This window comes from Eubalaena glacialis, chromosome 1 (assembly GCF_028564815.1).
Source record: "Eubalaena glacialis isolate mEubGla1 chromosome 1, mEubGla1.1.hap2.+ XY, whole genome shotgun sequence".
Lineage (NCBI taxonomy): Eukaryota > Metazoa > Chordata > Mammalia > Artiodactyla > Balaenidae > Eubalaena > Eubalaena glacialis.
The window spans coordinates 36,298,306-36,311,004 of NC_083716.1; the positions used below are offsets into that span (position 1 = coordinate 36,298,306).

The window sequence follows — 12,699 nt, forward strand, 5'->3', positions numbered from 1 at the left end:
TTTTACAAGAGATAAATAAACTGACACCAAGCATTGTAAATGGATGACCACAACAAAAGCAACAATGGTTGCAATTACCAAACACGAAACACACTCACACTATGTCATAATATTGACATTCAGTCCAGTAATCCTCCACTGTGACAGCTCCTTTACTTTGCAGTGAAAATTGATTTGTATATTTTTTGCCTCTGAGTCCTTGTGGGATTTTTTTTTTTTTTATTCAAACAGAAAGTCACAAAAATTATAATCATCCTCATCAGTTCACTCAGTCCCATGTAATTAATTTTTTTTTTCATCTTGATCTTTTGTTAGCACTTTTATGAATTCATCAGTTTTCCATTGACCAGCTCCCACAGGTTAGTCTTTTATCTACAGCACCTGAGCACTTTGGCTCTATGACCTAATCAAGGTTGTACTGTTACTTGGGACATTTTGGAAACTTTGTGAATAAAAATTGCTCCGGTAAGCATGCTGTTTTAGAAGACAGTAAGCATGTCATGTGCTAATTATGGCCTGTGACACCATAAAATAAAAGTGCATTACTGAATGCTTTCAATTTCTTATAATGATGGGAAGGTGGCATGTCATGGGGCCTTTTTAGCCCCAGACATCACTCCAGAGAATTCCAAACAGATACAGACAAGGGCAATTAGGACCCGGATCCTTTCCTCTCAGGCTGTTTACCCATGGGAATAGGATGTCCTGAAGCAACACTTCCCCCAAGTGACGTGTCGATAAGTCTGGTTATCAGAAAGATATTATTGGTGGTGTGACACGCAGGGCATTTACATTTTCTTGATAGGGTTAGTCATATGAAAGCTGACAAAGAAGGAAAAGGAGCAGTGGTGTGGTGCAATGTCAACAGACAGCTGTCCCCTGGCTTCCCGATAAATAGGATGACTTGCATTGCTGAGCGGTGTGGTCACTGCCAAAGGAATGGCCCTCTCACATTTCTTCCTGATTCACATATTCAGTGGGGTTACTTGTTATCCCCTCCCTCTCCTGCTTCCCAGACACTGAGTCTGGAATGAAAATTCACCTGCCTCTGAGTTGGCCCCGGGTGGGGGGCAGGGGTGTTACTTCGGTTCCCAGGTTGGAAGATTAGCTCACCCGGCCCTAGCTATATAAGCTGATCAGAGCAGGGGGGGCTCCCCAGGGCCGACTCAACGTTTCATCCCCCAGGAGGAAAACAGACAGACAAACTTCAGGTCAACATGATGGTTCTGAAAGTAGAAGAGCTGGTATGTAAAGCACATTATTCCTACGCAGTGAAAAATGGGGCAGCCTTGATTTTTATTTGAAAATTGAAATGCCCTTTTCTTTCTCGCATAATGTGCTGGTACTCTGAAAATGTCATATATGGAAAATGGTTGGTTTATGTGATGAAATAAGTGAAACTGGAAAAAGGGAGCTGGCAGTAATGAATTCTCTACATATTTCCTATCTATTATCTTCTCCTTTGCTTTTATTACTAAAGTGTATAATCATGTATAGTTATCAAAATGCCTTAGGGGAGAAGTTCTAGTGCAAGAATATATGTCTGGAAACTATAACTCAAGGCAAGGGATCATCAACCTAAAACGAAAGAATTTTAAATAATCGGTGGGGATGGGGAGGACAGATTGTGATTTTCCTAGGAGAAATGTGATTAAGTAGATTAAAAGTAGATTTAAACATTTCAACCTAACTTAAACGTTGATTTAACCAAGAGAGGGGGACAAGCATCTGAAGGTTATCCTGGACACTGCAGCAACTCGTTGCTGCCTGAGATATGAGAATGTGCTGCACGGAGGCCACTGTCAGCAGGGAGGGAGGGCCAGGGGCTGCCTGCAGCATCCTCTGTGGAGGATGACCCCAGGACAGGCCTGCTACTTCTGACCCTGCCATCTTCCCTTGTAGGTTACAGGGAAGAAGAATGGCAGTGGGGACGCTGGGGAGTTCCTTCCTGAGGATTTCAGAGATGGAGAGTATGAAGCTGCTGTCACTTTAGAGAAGCAAGAGGACCTGAAAACACTTCCAGCACACTTTGTGAGCCTGCGGGAGCAACAGTGGAAAACTGATAAAGAGCGAGAGGCAGAGGTAAGACCCTTCCATGAAATTCATGAGTGGGAGGTTGGGGACGGGGCAGAGGATGGAGGTGCCAGACAGGAAGGAGAAGAGAGAGAAACCAAAAAAATGTAACCATTCCAAAGATGTTTCTTTGCCAGATTCTAACCTATAAAGAGGCAACTTCTATGGGACAGGTTGCAGAAAATAATTCTTTGGCAAGACTATGACCTCTGGATTCCCAATCAATCACTGTATGTTCTGTGACTGTGTTCTGATTGAAAGACTTGGAAAGAGAAATGTGTCCAGTGAATTTCTGATGTCTTACACTGTCTAGTTAATCCCAAACAAGGGAGCCTTCTTTTTCTTAGTAATGTGGTTTGTGGTCCATGGATCATTGTTTGACTGTGGCCGCTTTCTGTGTTGACAAAATGCGTTGCTGGGTGAATTTTCATTACTTACTAACCACAGAGAAAACATGCATTTGTTAGCTGTAGTCCAGGATAGTCTATTTCATGAGCCCTGCTTAGTGGGCCACCTGAAAGACACTGGCATTGAAATTTTAGAGCTTAAAACTTATTAGTGGAGTCTTTTGGGTAAAAAAAAAAAATTCATGAGCATGATACAAAATTCTACAGAAATCTGGGGTTTGTTTATGGAAATAATTACAAAATCATCACTTAGAGACTAGATCCTATCTCCAGTGAAAAGCTGATGCTATGAGCAAGGAAAGTGAAGATGAAGGCAATTAGGTGAAAAATTTGACCCTTAAGTACTTGAAAAAGAAACCACTAAATCCAAGTCAAAGATTTATTATAAATTTTTTATCTTTTTGCGCAAACTGCTCACATACTTAGCTCAGACCTTGCAGATTCTGTTTTGACACAACCAGAATGCTTGTCAGTAGAACTCACTGTATTTTGAAACATGGATTTCTTTTTTAGCTCAAGAAGAAAAAACTAGAACAAAGATCAAAGCTTGAAAATTTAGAAGACCTTGAAATAATCATTCAACTGAAGAAAAGGAAAAAATACAGGAAAACTAAAGTTCCAGTTGTGAAGGAACCTGAACCCGAAATCATCGTAAGGGCTGCTTGGTTTTGTAGTATTACACCTCGGCATTAGGCTACAGGGGAATAAATATCTGTGGAGGGTTTGATCGAATGTTGGAAAACCCATGGTAACTCTCACACTGTTTTTTTGGCTTTAGACAGAACCTGTGGATGTGCCTAGTTTTCTGAAGGCTGCCCTGGAGAATAAACTGCCATTAGTAGAAAAATTCTTGTCAGACAAGAACAATCCAGATGTCTGTGATGAGGTAAGGCTTATACAAAGCACTGCAAAATCCAGCTCATTAATTCTGTGTTTCTTATGCTTTGCTGCAGCCTTGCTAATCTGGTGCCAAAAATCAATCCACCTGAAACAGTCTCCCCAGCTGTTGCCACATATGCCAATAGCATAACAGGGGAGTGCAGTGGTCCAAAAAAAGAAAATGCTGGATTAGAGCTATGGATTGCATTATTTTTTGCACTCTAATATACTTCCGACTGCTTTTTCAGCTTGTCTTTAATTTTTAGGTCTTTGGGATAGACTCTTAATATGGCAGGACCAACGAGTCACCAATGGAGAAATATATTATTAGCATTATCTTTGATTGGACTCAAATACATCAGCTCTACACAGGGAATCTGTAGACTGGAGTTCAAATGCTAGCTCTGTCACTACTTGCTTATTTGATTTTTAGCAGCCAATCTGCATTTTCTGGACCTCAGTTTCCTTATCTGAAAATAGAGGGCATTGGAGTGAAATAATGCCTAAAAGGTGTTCCAGCACAGTCTATTAATCCATTTATATGAAGCCATTTACCAGAAATCACTAATCCTTTTTGTATCCTCTCCCCCATGAATTGAAATGGGCAATCATTTCTGAAGTTGAATGAAAAATGTCTCCCATTTTCTTAAAAATGAATTGAATGCTTTTTGATATTCAACCTATCAACCGTCCCAGATGGAAGAAAACAGCCTGAACTGCATGGCAAATACTACAGAAACCATGAAGGCACAAAATACAAGAAAGGGAAATGTCAGCATTTAGGTAGTTTTGAATCTTTAACCCCATGTGCCTCGATGTAGACCTCTAAGCACTTAGAAATGTATGTTGCAGGAGACGCAAATCTCAGTTGCAGAATAATTGTTCTAGACAACAATTTTAGTAAATTTGACATTTCTAATTCATAAAGAAGCACTCAAGTTTCTATTAACTAGGTCATCAGAGTCCCCAGCTTCATACTTCTTAGAAAGGATTTATGCTCATTTTTATATGCATTGCTCCCTCTCTCTTTCTTAAATCTCTATTTTGACAGTATAAACGGACAGCTCTTCATAGAGCATGCTTACAAGGACATTTGGCAATTGTGGAGAAGTTAATAGAAGCTGGAGCCCAGACTGAATTCCGTGATATGGTAAATATATTTCTTTGTTTGGAAGTGAGCCAAAGTAAGTAGACTATATGAAACTTGAGAAAACCTACAATGGAAAAGGGGGCTGACTGTATTGAAAACTGATCTGCGAGAACTAGGCAGAAGCTCATTTCTCCATACAAAGGGAAGTTGGGAGATGGGACTAGGTCATGTGGGAAGTATTTTCCACACATACTGAAAGGAGAGGAGTGTTCCAGGGAAAAGAAGGAAGTGAGAGCTGCTGGACAGAATTCAATATTCTCATCGAAGACTTGGGTCATTATCAAGTCAGTAGCCTTACTGAGAAGTAATACAGTCAACACTTGCCTTTCAGCCTCCATGTCCTTCCACCATATGTGGCCGCCTGCTCCTGGCTCCTTGGCTGCCAACAACATCTCAGAATTCTCTAGCTGCACACCTTATATGATAGATGCTGATTGCCATCAGTGAGATTTGGGGCTAGACTGCATACAAAATGAATTGCATCTACGGAAAGTAACTGCTATTCAGGCCTCAGTAATTCAACCACTGTGATTTCTACACAGACCGGTACACAGCATATTTTATGACCTGAAGATTGAGCTGGGAAAATGCTTTATTTAAATACAGCTCAATTTGACTTTTCAGCAAAGTGGAAAAGGGACTGGAAAAGTCCAAAGGAACCGGCCAAAATTGAACCCAAAAGACGTACACACAGAAAAACAAGAAAAGAAACAAAATATAAAGTTTGTATAGAAAGACACAAAAATTCATGAGCATGGGATTTGGAGGGCCAGGGATATACCAAACTTACTCCTATGAGTAAGTGCAGTGACCACGAGTGATGATGGTCAAGGTACAGAGGGTGTGCTGGCACAAATGGCAGGAGAGAACCAGCAAGGGATGAGGAAAAAACAACAGGGACAAGGATAGGTGTCAGATCCAGATGAATATCTTTTGGAAGGGACTACTTTTATTCTGCCAGAATTTTAAAATACATTTGTCTACAACTTTTGAGTGCATCTGGCAAAAGTGGTTAAAAGTTCCAGGCAGACTGTGGGTTGGAATATCTCTTCTGCCACTTACTAGCTGTGTTTCCTTGGGCAAGAAACTTGAATATTTTGGAGCCTTGTTTTTCTCATCTGCAAAACGAGCACAGAATACCCACTTCATAATGTTGCTGGGAGCATCATTGCATCTGAAGTATGAGGCACTATGTCGGCATGAGGAAATTCCCAATAAATTGTAGTTCTCATCCTCTTTTAAAAAGATTTATTAGGTTTATTAAGAACCTCCTAATGGTGCAAACACGCACATAGATACATACACAGGAACGCATACACTCACATTCACACACTTAAGAGTTTAGCCAAAACATTTGGCAAGAGCCTTCGACTACAGTAGTTACAATTAGCAACCTAGACGAGGACAGCCCAGTGTCACCCACGGATGCCCTAGCAAACCTGGCGTTCCTGGGCTTTAGAAACGAAGTACTAATTCCTCTGTCTAGGTTCTTCTTTCACTAACTCCTGTCCTTTTACCTTCCCGGTATAGCTTGAATCCACAGCCATCCACTGGGCAAGCCGCGGAGGAAACCTGGATGTCTTAAAACTGTTGCTGAACAAAGGGGCAAAAATCAGTGCGCGGGATAAGGTATTTCTCCTCCTCCTGTCCCCCTCCTTCTTCCCCTCCGCCTCCCTGTCCCTCCTCCACTTCTCCCCTTCACACACGCCTTGGGGTCTGGGCAGCCTCTGTCCTCACGCCCAAGGACACAGCAGGCTCTTGCATTTTGCAGTTGCTCAGCACTGCGCTGCACGTGGCGGTGAGGACCGGCCACTACGAGTGCGCAGAGCATCTCATCGCCTGCGAGGCGGAACGCAACGCCAAAGACCGAGTGAGTAGCCCGGCAGAGTTTGGCCTCCTAAAGCTTCACTCATTTACATATTTGGAATAACTGCCCCAGCCGGGCACCCTTGCGGGACCCACATCCTGGCCTCAGGCTCACCTTGTCTGTTCACTCTGCTTCTCTAGGAAGGAGATACCCCCTTGCATGACGCCGTGAGGCTGAACCGGTACAAGATGATCAGACTCCTGATCATGTATGGCGCCGACCTCAACATCAAGAACTGTGTAAGTGCTCAAGCAAGGGGCCCTGCTTGCCAGCTTTCTAATGAACAAAAATATGGCTCACATACTTGAAAATATTCTTACAACGGTAGTGTTGATACTTCAGGGCTCTCTTGATGGTTTAAATGCCCCTGGTCATTCCCATAAGGACATTGCTGAGTTTGGCAAGGACTCAGATCACCTGGTCAGAGATGGGGAAGCCATAGTGACTGCTATGACCTCGGTGCCTAAAATAGCCTGTAGTAATTCTTTAAAAATTTGGCCTTGAAGGTAAAAGATGGCCAAACCGCCCACACTTAACAGACATAAGCACAGTCTGCCTTGGCCATCCCTGGCTGAGCAAGGTCTGGGGTAGTCAGGAATAAAGACACCCACCATTGCTGAAGTTGTCAAAAATTCCACAGTGGTCAATGCAACCAAGGGCCAAGGAACTCAAATTAATCAACATCTAATCCAAGTAATTCTGAAAAGTCCTCCCCTCCTTACAACAGCATGACAGGCTACCACTTTTTCCAGGGGTAGCCATGCTTTTGCCTACATTTTTGAGATAATTTCTGTTCATTCTCCTCTTTGGTTTATCTGCACATCCCTCAAAATACTTTCCTATATTTAGGCCCTGAAAATGCTTGTATAAGTCCCCTTTACAAGTACGTATTAATTAAGCTTCATCTGTAAGCCAGGGAACGTAACCAAATTTTCCTCATGGTCCCAATTCCCAGTCAAGCATCATCTAAGCTTTAAAAATATCACTGGGAGGAATGAGTGTAAAGTACTGAAGAAGTAATTTGAAAGAAGCTTTTGGAGAATTACTTTACAAAGAAGGAAAGAAAACCCCAGTCATCTTATACTGTGAATAATTTCTTCCTCTTACTGTGTTACTATAAGACTGAGAGGAATACTTCATCATTCAAAAAAAAAAAGAAGTCTTGGTGACAGGAACAAAAAATAAATGCAATAGAGACTGCGTTAATAGTCGGGTCCCCTCATTCTTGACATTGGGATTGGTCTTACCAAATAATTTAAACAAACTATCAGAAAGAGTAGATTCAATGAAATCCCCAAGGCTGCAGAAAATATGATTTTTTTTCAGGCAGTGAGAGACACTACCTGCAGAGATAAATAGCGTACAGATTTGGGGAGACTGTGTAAGTAGCCAGGGAATCACGAGATAAATTTCAATACAGAGGAGCTCGAGGAATTCATGAAAGAATAGCCCCAAATATACAAATAGGGATCAGGGCTCTGAATTATCAGTAAGACCCCAGCATAAAGGTTCTGGAACTGTTAATGTCACTGACCCAATGGATGGATGTTCCCAAAAAAGACCACTAAGCTATTGGACACCATCTTGAAGGGAACTGGAAACAATACATTACTGTATTGTTGTCCAAAACTCTGTCTTCATGTTTGCTGATGAGTGTCCCTCAAGGTAGGATGCTACAAGGTAAGAAGGTCCAGAATGAAGGTTGCAGGGCCACTAACTCAAATCCGCACAGGGCCCAGGCAGATGGGATAGATGACTTACATGGTGGCTGCTGGTGCCATGCACACAACTTACTTAAAGGTAGCAGCCCTTCCCCAACTCCGTCCATTGATGCTCCGTGAAACCATGGGAATTGTGCTGCCAGGTCTCCCAGTTTTTTCGCAGAGATCACAAATTCAGCTGGGAAATCTCTTAATTTCCAACCGTTGCCAATTAATTCCAACTTTTAAAAAAATCTAAGCTCTATTTGGGCCAAAACAGGTCTCTAGCTTTACTTGCATCTCAAAGCTGCCGGTCTGCAATCTCTGGGATAAAGAGAGACTTCTGAATGAATAGAGATGGAAAATTTTAGGACTTCTCAAACTTAAAGACAAGAATTGAGAGGTGACACAGTTTTAATTGTTGTAAATATCTTGACATGTATGCTTAAGGTAAAAAAATTTCAGTCTCAAAAGTTATTTATTCGTACATCATTGATATCTCCAAGAAAAATAAATTTTCTGGGAGAGACCAATGTAAGTTCTGAGCAGCTGTGAAAAATCTACCCCTTGGAGTGGTACTTGTGTACTTAAGCCAAGGTGTTGAAGCAGCTCATTCCCCACCAGTTTTTATCAATCAGGAATCATTTTCCAAATTGATAGGAACTGGTTCTTGACCAAGAGGGATACTACTACCTCCCCACACCCATTTTGCAGGATACTGGGTAAGTATGGAGGCATTTTTTGAGTTTGAACATGACTTGGCTTACTCTTGCTGTTTAGTGTCTAGGGACGGGGATTTTTACCACCACCTGGGATATCCCACAGGAAAGAAAACCATTGCTAATCTGAAATGCCAAAAGCATTCCCGTGAGAAACAGTGAAGGGCTGGTTTGAATATAAACTGCAAATCACTCATAGTGGAAAACATAAAACACTTCAATAACATACACCTATCCATTACCTCATTAAATACACACACACACACACACACACACACACACACACAGGAGATGAATTTATAGACGCCTCCCACCTGGAAGTCAAATTCTCTCCTCTATTTTGATTAGGCTGGGAAGACTCCGACAGATCTGGTGCTACAGTGGCAGAATGGAACCAAAGCAATATTTGACAACCTCAAAGAGAACTCTTACAAAGCCTCTCGCATAGAGACATTCTGAGAAAAACGACGATAGAAGCTTCCATTGGCTTCTCTTCACCGCCCCAAAGAGCGACTCATCATGAAAACTAGCTTCTCTTTATCAACCTGTTGTAAAGCGGCACCTAATTATGTTTTGAGAAAGCACAGGGACGTAGGTATTGACATTTCCCTAGTGAAACCCACTGTATTTATTTGTATTTATTACTGTTTATTTATTTACTGCGATACCACCGATATTCAGATCCTTCGTGATCACCCATTTGGTGAACAAGCTTAGTTTGTATGTGATGCGTCAGAGCCTTCCCATAGGTAGTTCTTAAACCGTGTTAACCAGAAGTGCTGTCAGTGCCAACTTACGTGTCACCTCGCTCATGGAAGATGTTTCAAGGTGTTTTTGAAAGACAAAGGGGATTATTGCAGCCCTCTTTTCTCCTGAATTTTTCATGCTGAAGTGTGAGGCCGTGGAAAGCCTGTAGCGACAGGAAAGGAAACAGAATGAAAGTGATTCTGTGAGGACAGTAAAGCCGGCCATTCGACGCCTGGGCCTGGTAATTCTTACTAGGTCACACGCTGTACGTACCAAGGTAAAGAGAATGTCTTGAGTGTAAGTGGAAGGAGCGGGCCACTGGGCCGTGCAGAACTGAATGAGTTCAAAAAAATGAAAGTAACTGCGAATTGTAAATGTGTAAATGTATATTATGCTGTATGTATATTTTATGTTCATAATAAAAGCAAATCCTAACCCTCTTTCCTCCTTTTAGTGGGAAAGAATCATGCAAAAAGGCCATTTAGACAGGGTTTTCTTTGTCTTCCAAGCTTTTCATATTAGGAATGTCCTGTAGAACCACACCTCTCAGTATTTAACGTGTACACAGATCACCTGAGGATCTTGTTAAAATGCAGATTCCGATTCCTCCAGTGTGGGTGGGGCCTGAGATTCTGCATTTCCGACAAGCCCCCAGGCGATGCAGAGGTGGTGGTATGGCACAGCCACATTGAGCAGCATGGCTGTGAAAACCATAAAGATACCCAGGAGTTCAAGCTTTTTTGGCCCCAGTGATGGGGAGAAAGAGACCCCTGGTGGGCAAAATGATTACTGCAAGTTAAGGTGTTCCCTTAAGATGTTCCCCTGGGGCTTAACTAATCTGAGGTTTAACAATTATTGTGCACACCGGCGGTAATGTCAAAGACTGCCCACGAGAAAACACACCTGGCCAATGATTGTTGACCTCCAAGGGGAGCTACTTTGCTGCCATGTGCTGGGCCAGGTGCTATGACCTGTGATGAGAAAACCAAATTGTCCCCGCCCTGCCTTCCTGGAATAGATGAATATTAAAGAAATAATCACAGAAATAAATATACAGTAACAATCTGAAGTAAGTATGTAAAGAAGTAAAAAGTACAGAGTGCTGAGAGTCTAAGCTGTGGAGGCCCATCATTCGATGGGGAGGCAGCGGAGGGGGTTTCTACAAAGACTTCTTTGAGGTGGAAACCTTTCAGGGGAGTCTGAAGGATTGGAGTTATTCAAGCACAGTGTTCCAGGCAGCAGAGAGAACACAGAAAAGGGCAAGGTTATGGGAAAAGTATGAAGGCCAACATGAAACACTCGCACTAGTACCCTTCCCAAAAAACACCCCAGATAGGATAAAACTCATAACCTCTTCGCTATGCCTCTAACACTTTGAGAGGGCATGTAGGCACAATCCGTAACCAGAAGATCCTCCAGTTAGCTGATCATGGAGTTGTGAGGATGGTTTGAAATATTTTTGTACCTTTTCTATCTAGTCTCTGAACAATCTGTAGAGTCCACCTCCTGGGGGCGTCGGGGGCTTCATCCTCTCTGTTATCTCCCTCTCAATCCCCTTCTGCCAGCCCCTGCTCTCCCTTGAGGGTCCTGGCTCTAACCCGTCAGATCCTTAAGGCTTGGGGTCCTTCCATTTCTTCCAAGTAAAGCACCTACAACATAGGCAGCATCTCCACTGCTGCAATGATGTCTCCCACAGCATAGCTTGGGTGTGTTATTATTTACGTGGCCAAGTTTATTCTTGATGTCTTCCTCAAGTTCCCCTCCCCACAAGAGCTGGAAGGTAAAGGAGAGAAGGAAGTAAGGGGTTAAAACACTTTTGTGTTGCTGCATATAAAGATCTGCACTAGTACAGAGGTAGGGGGCATGAGAATCAACATGGAATAAGTCCCATTATAACAAGGCCAACTCAGTGACCTTTGCTAACGGAAAAGATAAACACTTCAGGCAAAACCTTCAAGTTTCTGTCACACTGGCGGTCAACTTTTATAAGCTCCCTGTCTTCCCTCCTAAGCCAGCTCTTTGCCCCCAGTCTGCATCTTGTGTTCTTTTACCAGTGAAGGGAATGTCCCACTGGCCGATGGAGACTCTTGGAAGTTGTTCTAGACTTTCCCTTTGCCTCATCCCTCTTCCAACCAACCACCAAGACTTCTTATCAAGCATGCTACCTAAGGGGTGCTGTAATCTGTCCACTTCCTCTCATCCTAGGGGCCACTCCCCTAGTTCAGATCACCACAGCAGCTCCCGGATTACTCAAATGCCCTCAGTTTACTTCCCTCCAGTCTGTTCCTCAAGTTGCAGCCAGGGTGATTTTTCTAAAATGCAAATACGATCAAGTCATTCTCCACTTCAAAATTTTTCAGTGGCTGCCCATTTCTCTCAGGATGAAATAAAAGTGCCTTAACGTTTTCTAAAACTCTTGAAATCTGGATGCTGTTAACTCTTTATTCTCATCTATTTCTCATTACTTTCCTAGCTAAACAGCAAATTTCAACTCTACTGAATTTTCAGTTTCTTAAAAAACCCAGGCACTAGCTTTTGTTCTCATATACTGTGCCAACTCCCTGGAAGTCTCTTCTTCCCACCCCACTGCATAATTTCTCCTCATTCCTCCCCTTCAGGGTAGCTGTATGTCCTCCAGGAAGCCACCCTTAACTCTTACTTAGACTTTGTTAGTCTCAAGTGTGTTCCTGCTGTACTTTTTTTCTACATGTCATAACATCTATCATACTGCCTTTACCCCCCAAATGAAAAAATTTCCTCTCCCCTTGAACAAGCAATACATGCTCATTAAGTATTAAGCCAATTATAGAAATGAAGAAAGCAAACATCACCAATAATCCTAATTTCATGACACTGATTATTTCTGTGCACATTACATATGGGCACTGTACATTTAGCTTTATAACTCTGTTTTCAATTGAACAACTTATTCTAGACATCTTTATAAATGGTAGTCTTATGTTTCAATGTACAATGGATCATTTAACCAATCCTATCATTATTGGGCATTCAGGTTGTTTCCATTTTCCCATTTTAGACATTGTTGCAATGAATATTCTTATCCATGCATCCTTTACACCCAACCAGTTATTTCTGAAGAAATACATTTATAGAAATACCTATAAGGTTGGTATCAAATTATTCCTTCCACAATGTT

At 42.2% G+C, this 12,699-nt stretch overlaps 1 protein-coding gene across 1 annotated transcript; it reads left to right on the forward strand.

The window, feature by feature from the left end:
- The first annotated feature begins 1,170 nt into the window (after nt 1-1,170).
- ANKRD1 (ankyrin repeat domain 1) lies at nt 1,171-9,409 on the forward strand. Its single transcript, XM_061195261.1, has 9 exons — nt 1,171-1,244; nt 1,903-2,082; nt 2,994-3,131; nt 3,259-3,366; nt 4,411-4,509; nt 6,040-6,138; nt 6,281-6,379; nt 6,517-6,615; nt 9,144-9,409. The coding sequence occupies exons 1-9, from the start codon at nt 1,218-1,220 to the stop codon at nt 9,252-9,254; spliced, it is 960 nt and encodes a 319-aa protein (XP_061051244.1). The 5' UTR covers nt 1,171-1,217; the 3' UTR covers nt 9,255-9,409.
- Nucleotides 9,410-12,699: the final 3,290 nt, after the last annotated feature.

What these genes read in the sequence shown, in the direction of transcription:
- ANKRD1 (XM_061195261.1), top strand. Translation starts at nt 1,218, where the DNA reads ATGATGGTTCTGAAAGTAGAAGAGCTG. An exon ending in ATAAAGAGCGAGAGGCAGAG is followed by an intron (nt 2,083 to 2,993) that starts GTAAGACCCTTC and finishes TTTCTTTTTTAG; the next exon opens with CTCAAGAAGAAAAAACTAGA. An exon ending in AAATCAGTGCGCGGGATAAG is followed by an intron (nt 6,139 to 6,280) that starts GTATTTCTCCTC and finishes TGCATTTTGCAG; the next exon opens with TTGCTCAGCACTGCGCTGCA.